Below are 26,864 nucleotides of genomic sequence, written 5' to 3'. Positions count from 1 at the left end.
CTTTTTTTCTCACGTGAACTGCCAGCCTCTTTGTGAGTTTTGGTGGGAGTCTGACAGTGGTTTGGTTGGTCCTCCTGATGCAGACTCTTGGTCTCTGCTGGATGCTGATGCCCTCTCAATTAATGGGGTTCTGACAAGCTGGGTGCCTCCAACTATGGGCTTCCTCTAGTCAGGGGTTGGGTGCCTCATGCACCATCTCTACAAAACCCTTCTCCTCTTTTACTTGTATAAATATCCCAATATTCTCTGTGGCTTCCCACCCTTTCCAATTTTGAGGATTTCTTAGCAGCAAGCCAAATTAAAGATGGTGGCACCTTCTAGAATTAGGGGCTGTCTGCCAACTAGAGCTTGGTATGAGGAAGTGTGATGATGTGAGTACCTTCTAACTTAAATGACTGAGCACCTAACTTCTAATTGTTCCATCCTGGCCCTTTGTGTAGCGCTTGAAAAATAGGTATGACCCCTTATATGAAGTCAATTACCCTCCAGTTCATGGTAAACTACCCCTTTAAAAGTGGAGAGACTAAGACCACGTGCACTCAAGAGTTTTGAAAGAAAGATTTGCAATATCGTTTACTTGCCGTGAATTGGATTAATATTGTATAATGTATATTTGAATTGGATGAACGTGTTTGGGTTATGTTTTTGTTTATTTAAAGGGGTTACAAAATAGTGCAGCTTTGGTCTGATTTGCTCACCAGTAATCTGATCTGTTCAGAAGGGTTGTTTTAACCTTCTTCTGGGTCAACTGGCAGTTGGGTGGGTTTTACTGTGTATAGGCATGGAGGATGAACTTGATGGTCATGTGTCATTTTTCAACCTAACTTACTTTGTACCTGTTTTATTGGAATCCACTCATAAGACACCTAGGGGCACATTTATTAAACCTTGATTTTTTTCTGGTTGAGTTTTTTATGGGGAAAGTTTTTCGTGGAAAAAGAAAATTCACATTTTTAGAGATTTTTTATACACCAAAGCTGCTAAAATCCAAATCCAAAAATACGCCATCTCAAACCTGTCCATGTCATTTAGAAGTCAATGGCAGATGTCCCTGAAGTTGTTTCTTGACATTGTGATCTGTGCTGGATAATCATTAACATGCAGGGTCTTCGTCCGACAAAGTTGAGTTTTTGGTGCATTAATCGTACTATATGAATTGACGCTTTGCTCCAAATTGTTTTCCAGATTTTTAGAGGAAAATTATTGATAAATAAGTTCAGTTTGTGGAAGGAGGAAAGTTTGGTCGACTTTGAAGTAAAAAAAAGAGACTAATTTGAGGTTTAGTAAATAGGACCCCAAATGTGTTTCTGCTAGGATTTTCACATGCCCAGAATGGTGCATTTGTAAATATGAAGCAATATTGGTAGTAAAAGTATTCCTTTATTTAAACACGTGTTTGTCTGACAGGTGCATTGGAAAATTGATGCCACCATAGCGCTTATCAGTGGTGATCTTAGATCTGTGAGCCCCTTGGTTTCCCGAGACTGGCCCTATTCTGGCCTCCCATCACAATACACAATTGCCTGGATATTTACCACAAAAGAATTAGATGTGTGCATGCATAGTAAAAGTAAGTAAGTGATGTGGAAGTTCTTAGTTTGAATGTGTAGTGAGCATGTCAGAAACTTTTATCGGGAGCTGACATCTTTGAGATCTGTGCATCTGAAGATACCTTATTAGGTCCCTGTCTTCTTTTCTGGTGTACCGACAGTTACCAGCCGCCAGCTACTTGAGCTAAGGGTTCAACTCTGTATACAGTATACAACTTAAAGTTCAAGATACAAAACTGATTAGCAATTATTTCAGATTCAAGTTGCATGTCAGCAAAACAAAATAATGCCTTATGCATCAAACTGATTAAAAATCAGTCTTGCAGCATCATCACATTTGTGATAATTTCCAACAATACTTCAGATTAGATTTCTTTTTCCAGATCAAACCCTAACAGGCCTTCAGGCTGGGCCCCCAAGTCACTACAATGAGTTCATTTACATGGAGCTAGCCTAGCAGTTTGGAAAACAATGATCCAAAATGAATGTACAAGAATGCCCAGATGATTGGTCTCAGAAATACAATATCTGGTGCTCTTGCAGCAATGCCAATCTGCAAGGATCATATAAGGCTTTTCACCCCCTCCCCTAGATTTCGGCATATTAGAGCCAAAATCCACCAATCTCCTGCTTGTCAGTACACACAGAGGGGACAGGAGGCAGCAGATTGGGTTTTCTCCCCTGGCACATGTACGTCAGTGGAGAAAACAACCCATGTGCCGTTAGAATACTATCTATACTAATAAAAGCTATTTGATTCACAAACTACTTGGAGTGCGGCTCTATTCAACTGATTAAGGATCCTTGAGAAAGGTCCCCAGGAGGGACCGAAACATCGGATTGTGATGTGAGAAATAAAAGTTGTTATACTTTGAAACGAAAAGGAGAGTGCGGATCCTCTATTACATATACCTCAAACATTGATCAGGCACCTCCAACCAACCAACTTCATTTGTGCGGGCACTCCAAAAAAGTTTATATATATATATATATATATATATATATATATATATATATATATATATATATATATATATATATATATATATATATATATATATATATATAATGCACAAAAGCCATGAATATCCTGTAAATTATATCCTTATAAACGGTGAGTTCTGATGTCATCAGTTATAAACGGTGAGTTCTGATGTAATTTCTGTCACATGACTCATTGAAACTTGTGTATTATAATAAATAAAGTACCCCCAGTTGCAAAATATGAGGATATTAGAAGTTACCTCGGAGTTCCATGACCTGTATAAAAACACTCGGCCTTCAGCCTCGTGTTTTTATATGGTCATGAAACTCCTCGGTAACTTATAATATCCTTATATTTTACAAGAGGGGGTACTTTATTCACTATATATATATATATAAAAAAATTCAATTTAAATAAATTATGGGATTAGTGAACATTACATAATTACCAACATAAATACATATTACTCAAAAAAGTATGTTTTGCCCCTGAACTCAACATATTACATTCACGTATTGAACAGAGGACAATGTTCCACATAAAGGATACAAATATAGTGATATATAGTAAACCCTTTTATAACTTGCCTGCCTTCTATAAACAAGTGCCTGCAGGCAAAAGAATAATGCATGACATTTATACGCTTATTTTTGGGTGGAAATCATCGTGAATTATCGCAAAATTCTGGAAGTAAAGAATTTCCAGAACTTCATTTAGTCACTTTCCCTTGCTGGCAGTGTGGGCGACGGGAACGATGATCAGAAGAAAACAAAGCCACCCACCTTATTTTCTGATCTGATCATTTGTGGTGCTCCTTGATATTCCATGACATCACATATTTTTAGAGTGTTTTTCTTGTCCTTTTTAAATGTTCTGCTCTGCATGTGGGTGTTTGCCAGATCTTTCCTTACTTGGCTATTAATATTAAAGTGCATTTGCTGCAAGTTGGCTTTGATTTTGATGAACAACACACCAATTATTTTGTAAGGCCTGTTAGCCCCGGTGCATTAAAAGGTATTCTAAAAATAGAATGTTTCCTTGGAGAAATCTACCCTCTGATGTCCATTTGCTGAATTATTTATATGGATTTTTTGTGTGTGTTTCTTAGAAATATGATCCCCAAGTAACTCCCTCTTCAATCATTGTTTTCACTGGTATTTTTAAATTCATTTTATGGCAGGTTTTTATTTATGGTGCTTGGGGCCAGATTAACTGCAGAGGTAATAATAATTTGGCTCCAGACCTCCCAGCCCATAAGAGTAGGCTAATCAGTTTGCTATTATTCAGTGTATGACTGGGGCTGCCATGTAATGTTTGTACTTTAGCAGGAGCAGCATGGATTAGCAGTGGTATTTCCGTCATAGCTGAAAAATCAGTGATCCATAGACATTACTATGAATATACAGAGATCTTGTATAAAATGCTTTGTCCTCTAGTCAACTCTAATAGGTACATCAGATCATAAAATGCATCTTATTGAATAATGCATAAATCTAGGTATATCAGTCCAAAGCATGTGAAGAAGTATGTAGAATCTATGGAAATGTTCACGTGTAGAACATCACTCCCTCTGGGTCAGTCCAGATTGCAGAGCCATTCCAAGTCCTCTCCTGAAGCACGTCAATAAAAGATAGCAACAGAACACTTGATAAGTAACATAGCCTAAATAAAGTTTTATTAAATCAAAGAATAATAGCCTAGTGTGTCTCAGGACCAGAACTAGGGGTAGGCAGAAGGGGCACGTGGAGGGGTGCCAGGCACATACCTCTTCTGCTGCCTTCCTCTACTTTGGACTCTTGTGTCCCCCACCTGCAGCAGTGGTATTCTTCATTCCTGCAAGCGACAGTGTACTTGCTTATGCACATGCATGAAAAGGGGTCGACATATTTGACTGGATAACCTAGGGCGCCCAGGCAACTTGGCCCGGCACTGGTGTGTCTAGACTAATAATCCACAACTAGTAGCTCTTGAGCAACATATGTTATAGTACCTGGGAGTTTGGTGGGGATACCCGCGGCCTCCTCTCCTGTGTGCCTCTTCCTGTTTGATGCACATGGCCCTTCCTACTCGATGCGCGTCGCTCATGCGTGCCCATTTATATTTGCCACGCTACCTCTATAGTCGTGCTTGGCGCAAAATTTCAATATTTAAAGGTACCTTGTCATTTTTTTCATTATCCAACATAGGTCTATTCCTGATAGCTCCTGGGTATGCTTCTTGCCTGATTGTTGTTCCTTGACCCTTGCCTGTCCTTGACCACTGCTGTATTGCTATTTGAACCAACCTCTGCCCATTTTCTGACCACACTTTTGGATCCTGACTCTGTACTGCATTGACCTTGGCCTTTGACCTTGGCCTTTTGCACTACGCTTATACTTTCCCTGTCCTTCCTGACACACATTCCGCTTATCTTGCCTGCCCAAAACCCTCGCCTTGGTTCTCTCGCTTTAAGACCTGGCAGCATCCGAGTATTGAAGGGCTTCTTCCAACGTGAAAGGCGGCTGTTATAGGCAGAAGGTTGAGCCGTTACCGGAACCTTGGTGTTTGTCCTTGGTTTTGGTTACTGAACATGACAACATGTTGCTTACCAACTCCTTGGATGTTGCTCCCAGTGGCTTTAAAGCATGTGATTATTTTTGAATTCCAGGCTTTAGTTGCATGAAAACCAGGTGTACTGCCAAACATAGAATTCTACCAGTCCACATAAGGGGTTATCAAATGCACAATCACAGCCTTTATTTGGCATCCCCAGGGTCTTGTGTTGCTCCTCAAGTCTTTTTACATTTGAAGGTAGCTCATGGGTAAAAAAGGTTGGGAACCCCTGGTCTAGACCAGGGATCCCCAACCTTTTGAACCCGTGAGCAACATTCAGCAGTAAAAGGAGTTGGGGAGCAACACTAGCATGAAAAATGTTCTTGGAGTGCCAAATAAGTGCTGGGATTGCCCATTTGGTAGCCCCTTTGTGGATTATCAACCTACATTGAGGCTCTGTTTGGCAGTGCACCTGGTTTTTATACAACCAAAACTCTCCAAGACTGGAATTCAAAAATAAGTACCTGCTTTGAGGCCATTTGAAGCAACATCCAAGGGGTTGGAGAGCAACATGTTGCTCACGAGCTACTGGTTGGGGATCACTGGTCTAGACCATTAAGGTTATGCGTTTCTCATCAGAAGAACATGTATATTTTACAGCCATTAATGCTACAGTATATACAGGGTTCCCTTTTGCTATCCTTTAGTTGTTTTATGGGGAAGTCCCATACTATGAGTACCCAAAAATTATTATTTGTTTTTGCATAAGGTGTGCTGCTCTTAATTGTGTTATAAGCTGTTAAAGGGATGGTTTAGGTTTACATTAACTTGCAGTATAATGCCTAATTTTAAGCAACTTTTCATTTGGCTTTATTTTTTTCTTTTTTATAGTTTCTGAATTATTTGCCTTCTTCTTCTGACTTTCCAGCTTTCACATGGGGGTCACTGACCCCATCTAAAAAACAATTGCTTTGTAAGGCTATATATGGTTATTGCTACTTTGTATAACTCATCTTTCTATTCACCCTCTCCTATTCATATTTCCGTCTCTTATTCAAATCAGTGCATAGATGACTGAAATTACAAACCGGAGAGCTGGTGAATAAAATCCTAAATAACTCAAAAACCACAAATAATACCAAATGAAAGCCAATTGCAATTTGTATCAGAATATCACTCTCTACATCATACTAAAAGTTAATTTAAAAGTGAACAACCCCTTTAATCACCTCCGGGATAAAGAGATCTGGTGGATAGATGTCTCCATAACTTCTACTACTGAAGTCAGGGAATGACCGGATAAAATCTTTATTTAGATAAATAAGGGTAAAGTATCTAACCAAGTTGCTGATACATAGGGAGATAGTTGTCAGTATACATTATATTGAGTGTTGTTTGCAGACAATTCTATGTATTTTGTGGTAGAGACATATGTCTACAGAGGATATCTAAAAAAAATAAACAGTGTAGGAGTATTAAATATATTTCCTGCTTGTTACCAATCAAAAAATGAATTTGTCTTGGAAATGCAAATCATATGGCTGTAGGTGTTGCAGCAGTCGCTGATATGATTGCATCATGCAAACTGAAATATGTGTAATGCAAAAGGGCCTATCCCCATTTGCCTCTGAGCGTTATATGTCACACTGGAATAGTTGCTGTATTACTATTTATATGTCTTATTTATGGCAACAGAACAATGACAGAAGTGGGCCTGACAGTTTTCTGCCTAGATAGGCTCCACGATGCATGAATTTCTATGAGAATTTCTATTAATATCTCTTTTCTCTGTTTCCCTCCTACTCCACAATTTCCCTCCCACTCTCAAATGTCATCTCCTTATCTTTCACTGTCTCTATGACAATATATATATATATATATATATATTTAAATAAATGTTTCTATTTCCTTTTCTATCATTATTTCCTTCTTTCTCTGGGCTCTTTCTTCACATTTCTCAATTCTCTGCACAATGTCTTTGACACCTCTATATCTGTCCAACTCTGCCTTTCTTTTTTTCTCTTGTCCATGTCTATCCTAAATTGCCTTCTCCTCATTTCTCACCCTGCCCGTTGTTTTTCTGCAACTCCAGTTGGTGTATGAATTCTTTCTTCGGTTCCTGGAGAGTCAAGACTTTCAGCCATCTTTGGCCAAGAGATATGTGGACCAGAAGTTTGTCCTCATGGTGAGTGCATGTGTATGTGGGATATTCATTCGCCCTCTGTTCCTAAATTCCTTTTGGGAGGTTGGTTTACTGATACATAAAAGATCACATGAGTGATCCAGTTACTGCTGTGATCAAAGAGGAAAGAAATAGATTGGTTGTGCCAATAGGTTCAAGCAGAAACAATTCTTATTTCTCACACATTCTCCAAGCAGGATCAGCAGAGTGAAATACCTCCCTGACTACCCACATTTAACCTTCATGAGAAGAGTTATAGCACAGTTTAGGTTGATGCACTAGGTCTGGTTTTAGGGTAGGGTACTGAGGGTATTTGCTCTGGCCCAATTTACATCACGAGGGTCTACAGTGGGGAAATGCTATGTTCTTTAGTGTTTCTTCAAATAAACACTCAGCATTCTGCATCATTACTTTCAACGCTAGGGTAAACTATAGGGAGTGAAATAACTCTTTGCTATTCCTTTCATTTGTTCTCTTTTCCTTACTTGCTGTAAAAGCTCCTAGAGCTGTTTGACAGTGAAGACCCAAGAGAGAGGGAATATCTGAAAACCATCCTACATCGAGTATATGGAAAATTTCTTGGTCTTCGAGCATATATCAGGAAACAGTGCAACAACATCTTCCTCAGGTACGGTTTTAGAAGGGCAACCTTAATATTTAATGTTTTTTGTAATGCGCACTGTCTGGGGGTCGCCACCCAGGGTCAGAAGTCCAAGCTCAATAGCTCACAAGTTAGCAAGTGAGAGTAATGTAAGCTGGGACCAAGTCACCAGCATGAATAATCTTGTCCATATCTTATTAAAGGCTTCTCCAGCTCCACACGTCGAAGGCCTTAGATGGCTTTACTCTTCTAAAACCTATGGCACAGAGAGCACTGGAACACTGGAAAATCACCCAGAATTATGTCTTTTCTCTTGGCACAGTCAGTTGTGGTGCTGGAGGCAGTAATGTGTTTTTCCTATTTTCAGTATTGATTCTTCTGTATAAAAGTGCTACCTGTATACTTGGATAACATTTTGCATATGTATATACAAGTACATGGTTCTTTGGTTCAATAATTCAGGTAAAAACACATCTTCTCCTCCTCTTCCAGATTCATCTATGAGACAGAGCGGTTCAACGGGGTTGCTGAACTACTGGAAATTCTAGGCAGGTCAGTGGAACATTCTGAGGAACCCAGTAATTCAGCATTTCCCCAACTGTCCCTTAGGGCAATGGTTGTCCACAGTGACTTCAGATGTTCTGCCCTCCGCATTATTTCCAAAATAAAAATGAAAACATCATAAATCTCCTTTTGTTGCAAACTATTAAGATAACTTGCAATTGCAGTACAGATGCTTGTCAGGGGTTCTACCCATAACCTGACAGAGACAGCATCATTAATCCTGCAGGGAGTCCACATGGGCACAATAGAGCTGTATGCTCCACAGAGCTTACAATCTGCCTGCCATTGTGTTCTTAAACTGACCACTTTTATCTCTGGAATAACTAGCGATTTAAAGGGGCAGTATACCTTCTGGTCTAACAAGTGCAATGAATAGGACTTGTGCTTATTCTTCATGGCAATCTTCTCCCACCTTGTTTTCCAGTATAATCAATGGGTTCGCTTTACCTCTGAAGTCTGAGCACAAACAGTTTCTCGTCCGGGTTTTGATACCCTTGCACTCTGCAAAATCTCTCTCTATATTTCATGCTCAGGTAAGGAGACACATCGCCTGCTGAAAATAGCTTTTCTATACTTTTGTACATAAGTAATACAGAATAACTGGGGAAGTAAAAAGAAAACTGGTCTTACACAGCATTTGTCTTGTATCATCTGACTGCCAGTGATATAAATATATATATATATATATATACGCTGAATGACCCGAAAATAAATACAATACCTCTAAATTCTCTAATGTATTTCGCACAATTCCTAGCAAAAACAAACGGGTCAGTAGGATCAGCACAGCTCCCATTGACTTCTATAGGACCTCGACAACTTTTACCTGGCAAATTTTTGTATTAGAGTTTTTCTTGGTTTTTACACTTAATAAATCTAAATTTTTTGGAGCTTTTAAGAAACATAAGAAAACCGCACATTTTTAGAAATTTGTGGGAAAATAGAAACTCGATTGTTAGTTAATCGGCCCCTTAATGGAAACTGGTGGAAAGTGGTTAGAATTGTGTTCTGAACAATTTTACATTAAGTTGATTTCAGGGTTTACATATCCTTTAGGTAGAACAACCACACGCTTCTGATGAAATGGTATATCAACCATGAAATACACCAAGCATGAGTCTACAATGTTACCCAAATGCTTTGTGTTTAACAAAAGACACATAAGGGCTAATTTACAAAGTGCAGCGACCCTTAATTCTCATACACTTCTATCCAGGGCTTAAGACAATGAACCCTATAGAGTTTATATTGTTGTAGTTTCCCTGTGTGTGTGGAGCTGTTGTACTGTGTTATGCTAAGAATGACTTAATATAGGTAATTTTCGGGAAAGACAGGATGGACTCACAGCTGCTTTCTAGTAGTGTTAAACTGGTGCACACACACTGTTCACTTGCTAAAGTCACTAAACGAGCAGCCCATCCAAGCGGTAAACCAGATTGGCCTGATCCGAATGTTAAGTTCCTGGGCCGGTGATTACATAATATGCAGCGTCCATGCACAACTTATATCCATCTGACCCTCAAACATTAGTATTTCTCATTCTTCCCAATCAGTATCCAAACAGTGTTCCAAACATATATTTATCATTATCAATGGAAGCATCTGTTTTGGTCTATGCACAGATCAACAGACTGCCAACCCAAGATTAGGGCAGGACAGATTCATAGCCCTCATTTGGGTAAAAAAACGATTTGCTGTAATGTTCTGTATCTGTGCCTTTATCTGTTTAACCAGTATTCTTGCCCCCTCTAGCTCGCCTATTGTGCAGTGCAGTTCCTGGAAAAAGATTCTTCATTAACAGAACATGTAAGTCAATACCTTTATGTAAATGAGAAATTTAAGGACTGCTCCAGATGATTATTTCACCTATATATCGCAGATAATAGATTAGCACAACCTATCACATCCTTTTTATTTACTTCTTTTTTTTAATATCATTTTTCTGCTTGGCTAAATAAATGATCATTACATTTCTACTAAATGGGATCTATATAGCTCACCGAAAGCAAGTCTTAGCACTCTGAACTTCCTTTTGGCTGGCCTCAGTAGTTAGTTATAATTAGGGTCGGACTGGGCTAGTGGGAAAAAACCGGGTGGGCCCTATTGACTTAGAGCTACTACCTGCATGCCTGCACAACCGGAGGGGGGTTGTGGCTAGGGCGGGGGGCCCAGATTGTGTGTGTGTGTGGGGGGGCCCCTGATGCAGAAACTGGGTGGACTTCAGACCCCACCACCGTCCAATTCTGGTTATAATAACTGATAGGTGCAACTGCGAAAAGTATCCCAGACTGGAATGTTTTTAGCTTATGCTAAAAGGTAAGCAACGTGGTCAACAAGGGGTGCCTAACAAACTGGAACCTTTTAATATACTTGCATTGTTGAATATATTTTGCATATTATTTAATGGCCCATATAAAATAATAAAAAAGAAAGGGAATAAATCCCAAAAGCATGAGCCTTTTACAAAACATTAAGCTTCCCTGCTGCTGTTCTAGCATATAATTGTGGTGACACCTTGTGGTGGTTGTAGAAACAAAACAAAAAGTATGAGCGTTTTTCAAAACAATAATCCAAAAAAATGGTTAAAAGTTCAAATCCATTTATTAGGACAATACAGGTGAAGAATAACGCTTTGCCTATGAGTAAGTGCCCCAATAGGCACGAAATGCGTTAGGCCATTACCTGAATTTTCCTAATAAATGGATTTGAACTTTTAACCATTTTTTTGGTTTATTGTTTTGAAAACAGCTCATATTTTTGGTTATGGTTATGTATACATGCACCCATAGACTGGGGTGAACTGTGAGTATTTTTTTTATTCTTTACTATACCGATTAATTATTTTTTTCACTTGGTAGTGCCAATAATTGGCTGTTTGCACCCTTTTTTCATTTGTGTTTGTAGAAACAGCCAAGCAAGTTTAAATATAATGGAATAGGGAAGCTCTAATACTTTATTACATCTATTAAAATAATATGTGTCTCTTCTCTGCAGGTTATCCGAGGTTTGTTAAAATACTGGCCAAAAACCTGCACTCAGAAAGAGGTAAGTGCTTGTTTTATGTAACTCGGGCTGTTTGGAGGGTTCAGTCTCTTTACTCATTAAACATGAACTAGTTATTCAGTCACACCTCTCTTAACTGGCAGTGATCATTTAACACATAAACTCGGGTTACTGACCGACCATTAAGAAAGAGACAGAGTGTGTGTTTGTATGAAAAAATATCATTCTACTTTCTTTTGCACAAGGAATTTGATTTTGAGGACTAAGGGTGTGTTCGTAGAACGGAGGGTCAGTGGCTGGGTACTTGTTTTTTATGAGTTATGTGTGTGCATACAGAATTCCCTGGTGTTGCACAACTTGTGTGTACTGATGTCATAACCTTAGGTGGGTCTGTGTGTGTATTATTTTTGTGTATGCTTGTAAGTAAGTGCTGGGATATTTGTGTCTGCATACATATATGTCTGTGTGCCATCCCCCGCCATGGGTATGAATTAATTTTGCAAACTACAGTGCAATACAGATTTCTTTTAAGAAACTCTGGTAACCTACCCTCCACATCTGGTAACTAACAGTAGCCTGCCAGCTATCAATTCATCCTTACCCTAAACTAGCATTCCAGAGGCATGGTACTGCTAGCAGATAGGCCAAAACCTCCCTTAAACTACTTCTCCTGTCACCTCAATTTAGCTTCAGCCCTATATATCACAGGTATGGGATCCATTATCCAGAAACCTGTATTACGGAAAGGCAGTCTCCCATAGTCTCCCAAATAATCAAAATTTGTAACAATGGTTTCCTATTTCTCTGTGCTAATAAAACAGTAGCTTGTACTTGATCCAAACTTAGATATATTGTAATTAATCCTTATTGGAAGCAAAATCAGCCTAATGTTCACATGATTTTCTAGTAGATTCAAATGAAGATAAAAATTACGGAAAGATCCATTATCCAGAAAACTCCAGGTCCCGAGCATTCTAGAGAACAGGTCCCATACCTGTACTAAATGTATAAGCCCTAAATGTCTAAACCATTATAGGGTCAGTATATACCTATATAAACTGTTTCTAAAAATAAACAACAATAAATAGAACTTGTATTCCAGTTATTTCTCTTTAGAAAACCATAATGGAAAATTGTTTTTTTTTCACAATCCCTCCCTCCCTATAATCAGAGCAATTTATTCAAAGAAAACTCTGTATAAACAACCCTCTGTATAAACAACCCTCTTTCCCTAAACGGCAGCCTTTGTTAGGATTTGCGATAAGGATGAGCTTTTTACAAGGAGGGCTTATCTGTGGACAGTTTTAATAGCTACTCTCCTTGGCAGAACCAAGAAGTGACAGGAACTTAGAAAGAATTATAATTTTCTTATTTGGTGAAAGAAATAACATATATATATTTCTTAATTAAGAATAAGCAAAAGGTGTGTTTATCACTAGGCGTATTAACTGAGCTCAAAAAGCAAGGGAAGAGCAAAGGCAACTTAAGAAAAGCTTAAATTGCTTGTGTTTTTGCCAATGAACTGTGTCTCCCAGACCATGTCCTGTCCTGCTTAGACCATACTCCTGTTCTGCTTCTGTTGACTTTTGCAGACTTTGCTCTAGAGCTTGCACCCAGGAATGTTGTAAATATCCCCTAGTTTTTTCCTAAGACTGGAATCAGACAGGTGACTAGATCACTCAGCATGGCCCAGTGGCTTGTTCTGGTCAGGAGCACCAGGTGCTCAGACTGGGGTAGGCTCTTGAAGACCTTCAAATAATGTGCCATTGCCACTCATCGTGAGCTCAGTTACTTCAACAACGATCAGTGGGAGAACAAGAAGGGACATAAACTAAAACCAAGAAGTCAGCAAGAGGTTGATACACATCTGAGACTCATGAATGAGTTATATACAGGAGGGACATACACTAATAAACAAAGGAGGAACCAGGGGAGACATTTCCTTTTGAGGAAGACAGCAAGTAAAATTTGCTGTGGGATGTGTGTGGATTAGTTTAATTGCTGATTAAGTTGCTTTCTAGCTAAAAAAACTGCTTGGTCCAGCAGATTTGACTTAGAATATGTTGCTTCCGTTATCCAGGTGATGTTCCTGGGAGAACTGGAGGAGATCCTAGATGTCATTGAACCTTCTCAGTTTGTGAAGATCCAGGAACCTCTCTTTAAGCAGATTGCCCACTGCGTCTCCAGCCCACACTTCCAGGTACATTCCGTCTGAGTGTATGTAAAGCAGAGAAGCAGGCTACAACAACAGAATGTACACCAGGCCATACCAACTTGTACCCCCTTCTAAAATACAGAAGACACATGACAGCAACCAATGTTATACAAGCTTGGAAAATTATAGGATGGGCATTCGTACAGAGAACAAAAGGAGCGAGGAAAAGGAAAATGTTCATTTGGATTTGAGCCCTAGGCTTAAACGTGGGAATGTAATAAAAATCGCTAACGGAAAAACTATTCGCAATGCGAAAAGTTATGCCTTTGCGGGAACAAATTTAGCTTTGTGCGAATTTAATATAGCTTTTGCGAGCCCGGAAACTGTTTAGCGACCACTTCCCGACAGTGAAAGACCGTTTGCGAATTTTATAGTTTGCGCCAATGCGCAGTCAATGTAATAAAACTTCTTACTGAAAAAGTCGTTATGTTTGCTCCAAAAGATTACGACACCTTCAAGAACTTCTTATGAGTGCACAATTAAAATTCGCAATGCAATAACAGTTTAAGGAACAATATTACATTGCGAGATGTCGATTTTTAGTCTTATTGGTGCGAATTGTTTTGCTCTTTGCGACTTTTATTACATTCCCCTGAAAATGTATTTACTCCACTTCTGCAACACATACACATCCGTCCCTTTTACCTTCCCCTATGCCTCTTGTTAAGGTTTCTTTTATTTGTTCTTTCTTTATCAGGTTGCAGAGAGAGCCCTTTATTTTTGGAATAATGAATACATCCTTAGCCTCATAGAAGAGAATTGTCACACCATACTTCCCTTGATATTCGGTACCCTCTACCAGGTCTCCAAAGAGCACTGGAACCAGTAAGTATTTCCCAGCAATCCTTCATTCTCAGAATTACTTAATAATAGATTTACTAGGGCTCAGCTATTATGCTGGCAAACTGCACAAAATTGTACATCTTACATGCGCATAAATTTATGAACACACAACAAAACCAGAGCCATTTTCATCTTAGCATGGCAGTTGCTAAGTGTATAGTGCTATAATTGGGGCAATCTTGCATCTCCTGAAACTAGCGCCTATGGTAAATAACTTGCTTGTTTTCAGAAAGTCAGTAAGTCAGATTTCACCAGTCCTTTGGTTGTTACACATATGCATGTAACTTATATTTAGCTTGAAGAAGAATGAAAAGACCAACTTCGGCCCTTTGTGCTGTTTATTCAGACAGATACACCTTTCACCTGTAGCTTTTTGTAAGAAGACACTTCTTTTTTGAATCCCTTCATACCTTATACCTTCATAAACATATTATGGCTGATTTGCTAATATAAGTGTTAACATGCATAAGTGCTGTTGCCCATGGCAACCTATCAAATCCTTTACTTTTCTTTTATAACTTGTAGTAGGCTAACAAGAACTTATTGCTGATTGGCTACAATCAGTGTAACTGCACTGGGGCAATTTGGCATGTATGTTAGAACATCAGTTCCATTAATTTTAATTGAAATTATTATATGGTAATTTTGCTTACCCATAAAGATATTTAAGGCTTTGAAAGTATGAAAGGAATCTTCCATCACAAAATCGCTGCTAGGCAGTTCTTGTTTCCATTCCCAGGTCAGTTTGTACTTGCTGTTATTATTGGGGTGGATTTTTGGCAGCTTCTGCATCTTTCAAGTGCGTTTTCTTTTTTCTGCCCACAGGACAATTGTCTCCCTGATTTATAATGTTCTGAAGACTTTTATGGAGATGAATGGAAAACTGTTTGATGATCTTACAACATCTTATAAGCTAGACAGACAGCAGTAAGTATAAATCTATAAATATGCATTAGGTGCCAATGACCTTGATGAGATAACACTCTCTGCGGTATTATACAGTAGTGATCAGAAAAATGTCCTTCTAGTTGTTAAAGTGTGCACTCTGCTTACCAGAGCTTTGAGTCTACAAGAGGTGAAAGTGCCTGCCTGGAGTAGTGAAAGATGTGCATTGAAAGGGGTTTTGAAATGGAGGATAGTTTAGTTAGAGTTCTAAAAGGTATCAATGCTTTATAAAGAGAACTTACTAATCACTAAAGGTGGCCAGCGATACACCAATAATATTGTACTAAACATATTTCCATACAATATTTGGTGCATGTATGGTGGGAAACCAGCCGACCGATATCGGCAGAAGACTTGGATATCAGTCGGCTCGTTGATCATGATTTTGATCAGGTGCCTTTTTTCCCCATTAGGGGCGGGGAGGGAAATTTCGTGACTTTGTCACAAACAAGGAAGTAAAAAATGTTTCCCCTTCCAACCCCTAATTTGCATAAGCAAATTAGGATTCAAAGACTTAGGTCACAAAGGATTTGGGGGTTTGTCAGATCCAAAATAGTAAATTCAGTGCATCCCTAGTTTCTACCTGTATATCTGATGATTCAGCTCTACACGTAGATTCAGCTCTACACATTGTTGGCCACCTTTAGAGATATTAGGTATGTTCTTGATACTGGCAAAATTTGTTTGTTTTGAAGATGGCAGGTCAAGTTGCCAATATAATAAGAGCTGGTAGGTTTTATAAAGAGAAATTCTGGGGTGGGGGTTGTGTATGGGCAGTAGGAGAGATGAGTAGCAGAAGTATGAATGTGGTAGAGGAAAAGTCTTGAACACGTGTTCAGTATAGATTGTTGATAGTGATGAAGAGTTGCAGGAGTCGAGATAGGAACTGATGATTTGTAGAGGGCACCAAGCAAGCATGGGATTTCAGCATTGTTGATAGCACTTGTTTAGACATGGACATTAAACTAGACAACAGTCTTTTTTCAGTCTATGTTTTTCTTTGAATCACAGGGAGTTGAAGCGTGAAAAGGAGCGCCAAGAGCTTTGGAGAAAATTGGATGAACTCCGTCTCAAGAAAATGAATGGTATCGAGGAGGCACAGATGAACCAGCTCAATTTACAGCACAGCCGGGGCAGTAAAAGTTAGGAAATCTCCCACCACTTTCCACCAATCCAAACCAACAGAAGATCAATCCAGCCACTTCACAACCCCCTCCTCCCCATTAGGTTCACAACCACTGTTAGCATCCCACAATATTTCCCACAAAAAAGAGGAGAACCAAAGTCTCTTTATGCTTCTATTGTGATCATGTGGCCAGCATCAACGCTTGTGGAGACAAAAACTTATTGGAAGGTCCCTTTGGCTTTTTACAGTTATCTTTTCCTGTTACTGAAAGGTGTAGAAGATGCATAGTAGTGTGCTACAAATCACACCACATGGCATTCTCTCACGAAAAGCAAATTCTTTTGGTAAACGCCACTGAGCATCTAGCAAGCAGAGGATTCAGTTTATCATTTCCACTACAAAAGCAAAGGTTCCAGGGAAAAGCCACTGAGAACACTTTAATTTCCTTCCCAGTGGCAATGGGGACTTCTGGGAAGTTCCCTGCAGGTCCCCTTTGTTTTAGAAAGGAAAGGCTTCTGGGAAAGCCATCATGTCTCCTGGGTCACGTGAAAGCAACGGCTTCTGGGAATGCATCTTCAACAATCAGCACTGGTCACTTCCTGAGAGGCTTCTGGAAAGGCCCGTGTCTCCTGTCTATTTCTTTCTGTACGTGGGAACAGAGGCTTCTGGGAAAGCCTCTCAACCAATCATTTTTATCCCGTCAACAAGAGCAGAAGCTTCTGAGAAGCCCACTGTATCATTGTCTACACCAATAAATAAGCTTACACATCTCTATTATTAAGACAGGAAACAGTCAACTTATTCCTTAAAAAAAGATTCAGGGACACAAACTTCAGCAAATCTTACTCTGGAGATCTATCACCATGCTGGATTCATGGGAGGAAAGGCTTCTGGGTAGCCGGACCTATCCGTCCCCCACATCCATAGGCTGGTATTTCCAGCCAGTGGTCACAGATATCTTTTAATATAAAAGCAGAGGATTTAGGCAAATGTGTCACCGTACTACATCTTTTGCAAGAAGGCGTTCTCTTTGCTTTTTAGTAATAGAGTGTTTTGTGAGGTCATGGCAGCAGTCAACATGCCTTAATGTCGCATCAAGATGTCTACACCACTTATCCATGTTTCACATATTTTGATGCTTGTTTCACGTGTTAGTGTACATCATGTCAGAGCAGGGCACCCAAGGGCCTGAGACTTCTAAATGGCTTTTTGCACCTACATTTAGATAATACTGGATTAAAAATAAACATTACGACCAATCAATAACTTTCAATGTCATGGTGCATGGAAAAAATATAACCACTGTGGAAGTTAGAGGGAATAATAATCATGGTTAAATACCCTTCATATGACTATATCCAAAACAGTGTGCTTGGTAAGGTTTCAGCTGTTACAACTTTTCAGGCTTCAGATTTCCAGGAAGATCATTTCTATTGGTTGCAATTCTTACATTTAATTTTTCCAGCTGCAAGTGGTTCTGGGAAGATCCTTCCAACAACCCTCTTCTCAGATGATCTTTGGGGCCAATAGCAAGATCACATCATCCTGGGGAAAAAGTACACAGAATTCCACTCTGAATTGGAAAAGCTTCTGGGAAGCATTGTGATGCCACATTCTACCACGGAAGGAGAAATGTGGATGACAAAATGCTTATTAAAGCATCCATCTTGGGACTGAGATGATCTGGGCCAAATTATATAGTCTGCTTCTGTATCCAGGACTAAAGCTTTGTGAACAACTTCCTTTAACTTTAGTTGCTAATATTTGTGTAAATTGAGCATCACCAAGATTAAGTATTTTGGGTATATACAAAGACTCTGGGACGGTGCCCACTATCAATATGGCAAGAACATCAGGGAAGCAGCGTGCTGCTTACAGTGCAAGACAAGAACACTGTGGCAAGTTGGGAAGGGGAGGGGTTGGGGTACAGAACTAATATTTACGTTTACCAACCCAGTAAGCCATTTAGCTGCTACCTGTTACCTAGAATCTTAATTATTGTTGCAATAAGGGGTTCTTCAGTAGTATAGCATCTTGGAACTGAGTTGAAAGTAGGTTGACCGCTAGGGCTTTCATAGAAATGGTTTGAATAAATCGGAAGTTTGAGAAATCCACATCTCAAGCCTAAACTATTAGCAATCTTTATTGTACGAAGGCCATAAGACGATCTGCTTAGATGTTTAACAGATAACCAACTATGGTTTGTGCAGGTGGGGAAAAGCTTGAAGCTTTCATCTCCACGGTGGCATTTTAATATTTTAGCCACCTACAGTTACAGGTCAGTTAGGTTAGGTTCGAGCATTATTTCAGAGCAAACAGGATTCATGCTATGAATAGCAAAGACAAAGTTCCAAGATTGAAAATCCCATGATAGTTGGCTAGCACTTTTAGAAAAAGGATTCTACTGAAGCATACTTCTAACACATTTCTGACATTCCATTGTGACTTAAATAAGGTTATACGACACCGTGCTTGACCCGGTAGATACTTTGAACAATGTGGAAGGGTGCTGAAATCTCACACCTTGCAAAATATGTTAGGGCTAATTATATATCGACTGTCTAGCAACTGCCTGCCCCTTATACCGTGTAGGAGGAGCTCTCCATTTCCTCCTCTTGCTCCCTTTTTGACTAGTTCATTTCATTTTGGTCAGGGAAATCTCTGTCTCTGACCCCTTTCTCCAGATATCTGTGTAAGGGAAATCATCATTCCAAGCGTCAGCTATAACCCTTTCTCTCAGAATATATAATGTGCAGCTTTTCTTTTTAATGTTATTTTTTTTAAAAGATTATTTATGGTATTATTTATTTCATATTTAAAATGGTCAACGTTTGATCTGTTGAGTTCACTGAGGGGGAGGGGAGGGGTGAAGACAATATTTAACTTATTCACTGTCAAATTAAATGCTGGGTCTTAAAGCAAGATTGTTTTTGTCTTGATGATAATGTGGAAAAAGTCATTTCTAGGTATCTTCTAGGTGGTTCAATAGAGGATATATAATATGATAGATTTTCTATTCCATTTCTGGCTTCCAAGCAATATGTAAGGTGCCCCTCGCAGGACAGGTGCGATTGCTTACGTCTATGCACTCTGGCCGGCAGGGACGTCATGTTCGGCCTAAGCTGCCATGTGAAAAGTCCGGTTTCGCTTTGCTGCCTGTGTAATGACGTTGCAGCATGAATGGTTGTGTGTTTTGAAGCTGCAGTCGCCATATTTGTTTTGGGCTATGCTTTATTTTACCTTTACTTCCTGTTTCCTGCTTTTTGGAGCCAAATCTCCCTATTTAAACTTGCTCAGCCAGGCATTCCTTGCCCAAGTCCTTGCCTGGTCCTGTCAGATCCTGCTCAAGCCTTTTGTGTGTTTCTGATCCTGGTTTTTGGCCTGCACTTTGACTACAAATCTCGCTGCCCGTGCTGACCTCTGCCTGTTCGTGACTCCTCTTCGTTTGACCCTTGTCTGTACGTAGTTTTTGAACTTTAAACCACTGAATTTGATAGGATCGCTGCTAGTACCACAGCAGAAAGTTCCAGTGCCCCAAAAGGGCGTTGGTGAAAACCGGAACTAGTTTGGCTCTCCTACTTTACGGAAGAGTCAGACTGGTCCGGCTTAACTAGTACTAGTATTCTGGCCTACCAGAATAGATCGAGGCAAGCCCAGGCCCTTGTGGCACCAGCCTAGGACAATTCCAATCAGACCATCTTTATTTCCGCCATGGCCTGATATAAAAACCTATGCCATTTAGTACTATCTTAATATAATTGAGTGGGCCCAGGATATTAAGTTCTCTGGTGGCTTCTTGCAGACCCAGTTCAACACTCTCACTGTCTGACACTTTATTTCACACCTCTGTGGTGAATCTATTCGTATAAAAGCAGTCACGGTAGTGGAACTCACCCACAAGTTACCCAATAGTTAGTGGGCAATTAGTTACACAGTAGTAACATGGCAAGTTATAGAGTAGGTTCATACTAGATGATGTACAAGATCAGGACATTTCTTGAAAATCCAGTTGGAAAGCCTGCAACAGTTGTGTTGAATTTAAAAGTAACATTCACTGGAGCTGAGGAATTTCTATTTATTGAAAGCACGATTTCCCAAATGATCTAGTAACCATAACCTAAGGCCAGTGGTGTGGTTGTAATTTACAGAAGTCTGCAACAAAATCTTCTTAGGGATTCTGGGACTTGAAATCCTTTTGATGTCACTTCACAATTAGCAAGGTGACGGAGGGGTTGCATTACACTGTGAGCCTGAGAGGCATGAAGAAGTGGAGTATTTGAGCACAGACAGACTATCATGGTTTGCTTTCAATTTGTGGAATCAGGTATATATGTTAAAAATAATTTTATATGTATTTCTAGATAGTGTTTATATACATAAGCCCAACTGAATTAGCGTATATAAAAACGTACATATGTTATTGCTCCCCACATACAGCAGCCTAATGAAGCTTATATAAATGCTTCTGCTGAAGATAACACTCCCTCACGGGCAATATTATGTACATAAATAAAATGGATTAGCAACTGGGCATACTGGTGCCCTACTCTCCTATACGTCTCACCCCTCATTTCACCAAAAGAACTTTGTAAAGTAATATGAGGGCAACCGTTGCCATTGCCTGAGTATTAGAAGCCAGGGGCATAACAATGACTCTCATCGACATTTTGTACAGCAACACTATGCTTTCATTCAAACAAGCCTTTACTTGTGTTGGGGCCTTAGTTGCCCTATAAAATAGAGCTTTATTATGGCCAGATAGCTGAATGAAGTTGGTCCTTCTGGCTGGAAATGGATCACCGAATGAAAGGTATTTAACCTTGTAGATGAAAATGTGACTAATTTTGGCAATTCAAGACTGCCAACCAATTTGTTGAAACTCCAAGGGGCAGGTACAATGACCTCTTGTTGGCAGCAAATCTGATGTTTTTCTATGAATAATCTTTGCATATTCTGTTGACTATATTGGTTAAGAAGCTGTCAGTGGCACCAGAAATTGTTGTGTAAGCTGGCCTCAAAATGTATGTGTATGCTTACTAGCAGGGTCGGACTGGGCTTGTGGGACACTGGGGACAAAACCTGGCCATTGTGGGCCTTGTTGGCCACTTGACGAGTTTGGGACTGGGGTGGGGTGGGGTGGGGTGGGCCCCGGACATCCTAAGTCTGACACTAGTGTGAGAATTAAAGAAAACATTAGCTGTAAGTATTGCTTGTTATTTCTTCCCATGAAAATAGTTAATAAGTAAAAAGTCAGACCAGTCCAGGATAATTACAGAGGTGGCACCTGACCCATATTTCTCCAATGCTCAAAAAACCTACATGGCAGAAGAGGTCTAACACTGGTTAAATGTTCACTAGTAGTGGAAAGTTCTCAAACAAGGTATTTTAATTGGATTTTACAAGATGAACCTTCTTCCTTATCTTCTTTGTCACTCACTGCTGGATCATGCCATTACACATTCATGGATGGAGAAACAATGGTGGCTCAGTACCTGTAGTTAATGGGTCCAAGGATTATTCACAAGTTTTTATATGAAAAAAAAGCTATCAACTAAAACTTAATTAAAGAATAGGGTCGATATGCTGTATGTGCTCTTGCACTTATGTTAAGGGTCTCTGTAAATACACAGTATCAGGACCATTCAATACTTATTATGCAGACACTTTTCAAGTGGTTATGTAATAAAAGATGTACAGTTTGTTACAGGTCTAATCACCCATAGCAAGCAGTTAGCAGGTGGCATTTATTGGTCACTTGTTTAAAAAGTATTGGATGCTACAGGTTACTGCACCTGGGCAAGCTTTGTGTTTTTTATTACCGTACATTGGGTTAGTCTCACCAGGCACTCGATAGAACTCTTTCTACCATAGCCGCTATGTGTTAAGAATGGAAGAGAACAGTAGGCAACTGGAGAACATAGGGTAATTGAATTTTGAACTGAAGAAAGAAAAACGAGCCAAAAACACATACATGCATAGTTTTTTAAATATGTTGATTTTTATTTTAAAGACAACGCAATATTAAGAATAAATAAAATAAATTTAACATAGGATCAAATTTTCACAAACTCTACCAAGTATCAGACTATAAATAGCGTTACAGTGTGTTCATTATAAATAAACAGGGTTATTTAATAAATGGCACAAACTTTGCTACAGGCCTAGTCGTCAATAGCAACCAGTTAGCAGGTGGTATTTTCTGGTCACTTGTTTAGAAGCATTTGCTAGTATATGCTTCCTACATCTTGGTGGTTGCTATGGGTTACTGCACCTGGGCAAACTTTGTTCCCTTTATTTCATGAGGGAAAGGGTCTTTTTCTCAAGGGGGAGTCAAGTTGACTGCTACTACATCATTGTAATTTGACTGCTTGTGTGTGTGTTAATATCGAGACAAACGGCACATGTCACATTGGCATGATAGGGCTGTACCAATTTCAATCTCTTCTTGGTGGGACCCACCACAGTGCAGCTGAACTTTGACCTGGAAAAGATACAACATTTTAGAAAGTGATTAATCTTTTCTGTCATTATTGCTGTTTATGTCGCCCCAGAGTTCTGTTCTGTTTGTTGGCCTACAGTGGCCCCCTATTGTATTATGGACTGATATATAGCCCTGTTCTGTTTGTTGACCTACCATGTCACCTTATAGTAGGATGGACCAATGCCTATGAACTGTTTGTAGTTCTGTTCTGTTTGTTAGCCTACGGTGTAACCCTGTAGCAGGGTGGACCAATAGTCAACAGCTCTGTTCTGTTTGTTGGTCTACAGTGTCACCCTACGGTAGCACGGACCGATACATAGCTCTGTTCTATTTTGTTGGCCTACAGTAGGATGGACCAATACATAGCTCTGTTCTATTTTGTTGGCCTACAGTTTCACCCTGTAGTAGGATGGACCAATACATAGCTCTGTTCTATTTTGTTGGTCTACAGTCTTGCCCTATAGTCTGCCCAGATTTGTGGAAAGGCCACAAAGGCCTGGGGCTAGGGCGGCATGCCACCCAGCCATAACGCAATGGGTTTGGAAAGCACTGATGACATGCTGGAGATTTGCTAGCTCTCCTGTGCACCAATTTTAGTGCTCTGGACACAATGAGATAAGACTTGCACATGTGTTTTTGTGTGTATGAAGGGGGAGGCAGGATGGGGAAAGGGGAGTGACGAGTGGTCCTGGCCTAGGGGTACCCTATGTATAAATTTGGACCTGCCTATAGTAGGATGGACTAATACATATGTACTGTTTGCAACTCAGTTCTGTTTGTTGGCCTACCACGTCACCCTATAGTAGGATGGACAAATACCCATGTCAGGGCAGGCTGGCACATTAATGTGTTCTCTTGCCCAATAGCAGTGACCCCCAACCAGTGGCTCATGAGCAACATGTTGCTCACCAACCCCTTGGATGTTCTAGAGGCCTCAAAGCAGGTGCTTATTTTTTAATTCCTGGTTTGGAGGCAAGTTTTGGTTGCATATAAACCAGATGTTCTGCCAAACAAAGGCTCTAGTAGTTTGACTGTCAACATGGGATCTACCAGAAAACCAATCATAGCCCTTAGGAACTTTTTCCATGCTTCTGTTGTTCCCTAGCGCTTTTTACGGTACAAAAGGTTGAGGAACCCCAAGCCTGGATTTCTGTCTTGCACGCCCCAAGGCCCATTCGTAGTGCCTCAAACTTCACACTACAGGGTTCTAGCGACCCCAAACTCCGCAAGTAACCCCCTGCCCCACGCAGGAGCACACACACTTAAAATACCACCCTAAACATGGGCCTCTGTGGCTTTACCACAAATCTGGGCCTGGGACCCCTGCCCAATAGTAAGGATAAATACTGTTTGTCATCTTGTAGTGAGGATGGACACATCCAGTTGGAACAAACTTCTAGGCAAATGGCTTTTGGTTCAAGTCCATCTTGGACATCCTTAGCTCATAACAAAGTTACTGCCTCCCCTTTATGCATCAGATGTAGTGTCTTAAAATGTCTTACCAATGAAAATGCCACCCTGTCATGCCTGGCCTCTCTGATCCCTGCCCAATGATATGTTTCACCCTCACTATTTCTTACCTTTTGCATCTTGCTGATGGTGCAGCATTGTGATGCTGATGTTATATTGTGTTTGAATCCACTTGCCACCAACACAGAGTACTTGGATGGAAAAGCACTGGACTCACAATAACCCACACACGCATTGATAACCTGGGTCCCTCGGCAGGTCCCTTTACGGTCACTACTGATGGTGACATTAAATGCTATAATGCAAAAGAAGTCGATTTGTTAGTTTGTACTCATGAAGGGATCCTGTACAAAAACGTAGCAGTTGATTATGTCATTCATCATACATAATTTTCTGATTTAAATATGACACTATTAAGCAGACATACCCTACTCTATCACCCCTTGTTTGTGCAGTTATAAGGCAATAAATGACCTGCTAATAACATATATCATTGCTTCTACATAAGAGTAAAGGCTAGTTAACCTTTAAGGTAATTTTTTTTAAATGTCCAGTACTTATCAAAATTTCAATTGGTCTTTATTTTTTATAGTATGTAAATGATTTACCTTCCTCTTCTAACTCTTTCAGCTTGTACTTTAAAATGCTGTCTGGTTCTTTGGGGGTCACTGTCTTCAGAAGCCAAAAAAGCTACAATTTTGCCCTACACTCTCAATAGTGGCTGAAAGAAAAAATGCAATGGGAATTTTCGGGTGTAGGGCCCATGGAGCTCCCACTACTGTCAATGACACATAGTGAGTCACATAGTTATAAAGTCTCTGCTGTATATTGATTAAGTGATTTAGGCAGTAAAATTCTGAGTAATGGCAAATCTGGAAAATAATAGAATCAAAATAATTTTCCCCTAAAATGGCATGGCATAGGTCATTTTTGGACACATATCTGGCAGAATACTATGCAGATTCATTTGCATATTATAATGTGAGAAAAATTAACAAACTTGTGAACCAAAACTTTCAGTTGTCCACAGTAATAAAGGTTAGTCAGTTTGGCTGAACACTAAAGAATTGGCCAAATTAAGAATCCTAGCCTGAGATTTGTCCAAATCCTGGCTTCTTTTAAGCAGCTTATAAATAACAAATTTGTCTTCCTGACCCAAACATTTGTTTAATTTTTGTAATTATTTTTTATTGTACAGAGAAATTGTAGAGTGTTAAAAGGGATTACAGAGATTCATCTTGAACAGCTTGGGGACCCATTTTTGGTTCCCCACCAAAAGGTCAAGAATCTCAGCAATATGGATACATTTCAGTATAATATTCTCAATTTCTTTTACAATACTGAAGGAGATAACCATAGAAAGCATATAAACTCCTTCCCCATTGGAGGTCCTTAGATAGTGACATGATTGGTCTCATATTGTATTACTGCATGGATGCTTTGCAAAGTGTGAAAAGAGAAGAAGACTTACGATGAAGGTGGCATCCAGGCCTGGCAATCCCAAAGCTCTCCTGCACCATCACAGCAAGGACCAAGAGGACTGAAGCTGAAACCAGAGCCATGGTCAATGTGTCCAAAGGTGGGTGGAAATATCTGTAAGGAAATAAAGATAATATCTTAGTCTTGTGTGAATGCAACACTGGGGGGGCACATTTACTTAGGGTCGAATATCGAGGATTAATTAACCCTCGATATTCGACTGTCGAAGTTAAATCCTTCGACTTCGAATATCGAAGTCGAAGGACTTAGCGCTATTCGTTCGATCAAATAATTCGAAGGATTTTAATCCATCGATCAAATGATTTTCCTTCGATCAGAAATTGGCTAGAAAGTCTATGGTGACCTTCCCCATAGGCTAACTTTGGAGCTCAGTAGGTTTTAGGTGGCGAAGTAGGTGGTCGAAGTTTTTTTAAAAGAGACAGTACTTCGACTGGTCGAACGATTTTAGTTCGAAGTCGAAGGTCAAGTAGCCAATTCGATGGTCGAAGTAGCCAAAAAAAATACTTTGAAATTCGAAGTATTTTTTATTCTATTCTTTCACTCGAGCTAAGTAAATGTGCCCCTACGAGTTCTATTTATCATGCTGTATAAAAAGTGGAGTAAAGCATTTCCGGTGATGTTGCCCAGAGTAACCAATCAGCCATTAGATATCAACAGTTAGATAACAAAAGCAACAATCTGATTGGTTGATATGAGCAACATCACCGGCAATGTTTTGCATCACTTTTTACACAGTATGATAAATAGAGGCCGTGTAGTGTTGTGTGATAGTAAGGAAACTTATGTCAGGCCCCCTTTGCTCAATGTAAAATTATCTCTCCTAAATGTCCGGGAGTATCCAAAGCAACCTAGAAAGTGTTGAATTAT

The 26,864-nt window shown here is 39.7% G+C and overlaps 2 protein-coding genes across 2 annotated transcripts in view; one reads left to right on the top strand and one right to left on the bottom strand.

The window, feature by feature from the left end:
* LOC108713484 (serine/threonine-protein phosphatase 2A 56 kDa regulatory subunit beta isoform) overlaps nt 1–19,468 on the top strand; it is a 38,620-nt gene extending 19,152 nt beyond the window's left edge. Inside the window, exons 5-14 of the mRNA XM_041589988.1 lie at nt 7,160–7,252; nt 7,747–7,877; nt 8,343–8,402; nt 8,839–8,947; nt 10,167–10,220; nt 11,409–11,459; nt 13,498–13,617; nt 14,330–14,457; nt 15,301–15,402; nt 16,432–19,468. Of these exons, the coding sequence (XP_041445922.1) occupies nt 7,160–7,252; nt 7,747–7,877; nt 8,343–8,402; nt 8,839–8,947; nt 10,167–10,220; nt 11,409–11,459; nt 13,498–13,617; nt 14,330–14,457; nt 15,301–15,402; nt 16,432–16,567 (984 nt within the window). The 3' untranslated portion in view covers nt 16,568–19,468. The remainder of the gene's footprint in view (nt 1–7,159; nt 7,253–7,746; nt 7,878–8,342; nt 8,403–8,838; nt 8,948–10,166; nt 10,221–11,408; nt 11,460–13,497; nt 13,618–14,329; nt 14,458–15,300; nt 15,403–16,431) is intronic.
* A 2,791-nt stretch (nt 19,469–22,259) lies between these two features.
* Nucleotides 22,260–26,135, bottom strand: gpha2.L (glycoprotein hormone alpha 2 L homeolog). The gene is made up of 3 exons (XM_018257568.2): nt 25,969–26,135; nt 24,608–24,792; nt 22,260–23,027 (listed from the first exon to the last, which is right to left on the bottom strand). The coding sequence occupies exons 1-3, from the start codon at nt 26,057–26,059 to the stop codon at nt 22,926–22,928; spliced, it is 378 nt and encodes a 125-aa protein (XP_018113057.1). The 5' UTR covers nt 26,060–26,135; the 3' UTR covers nt 22,260–22,925.
* Nucleotides 26,136–26,864: the final 729 nt, after the last annotated feature.

Source organism: Xenopus laevis, chromosome 4L (assembly GCF_017654675.1).
Source record: "Xenopus laevis strain J_2021 chromosome 4L, Xenopus_laevis_v10.1, whole genome shotgun sequence".
NCBI lineage: Eukaryota > Metazoa > Chordata > Amphibia > Anura > Pipidae > Xenopus > Xenopus laevis.
This window is presented reverse-complemented; position numbering and strand designations above follow the sequence as displayed.

Bases quoted from the DNA above. Each gene is read 5' to 3' on its own strand.
- gpha2.L (XM_018257568.2), bottom strand. From the start codon at position 26,059: ATGGCTCTGGTTTCAGCTTCAGTCCTCTTGGTCCTTGCTGTGATGGTG. The intron at 24,793-25,968 runs GTAAGTCTTCTT...TTTGCATTATAG, and splicing joins GCCTGGATGCCACCTTCATC to CATTTAATGTCACCATCAGT. The intron at 23,028-24,607 runs GTAAGAAATAGT...TATCTTTTCCAG, and splicing joins CCATCAGCAAGATGCAAAAG to GTCAAAGTTCAGCTGCACTG.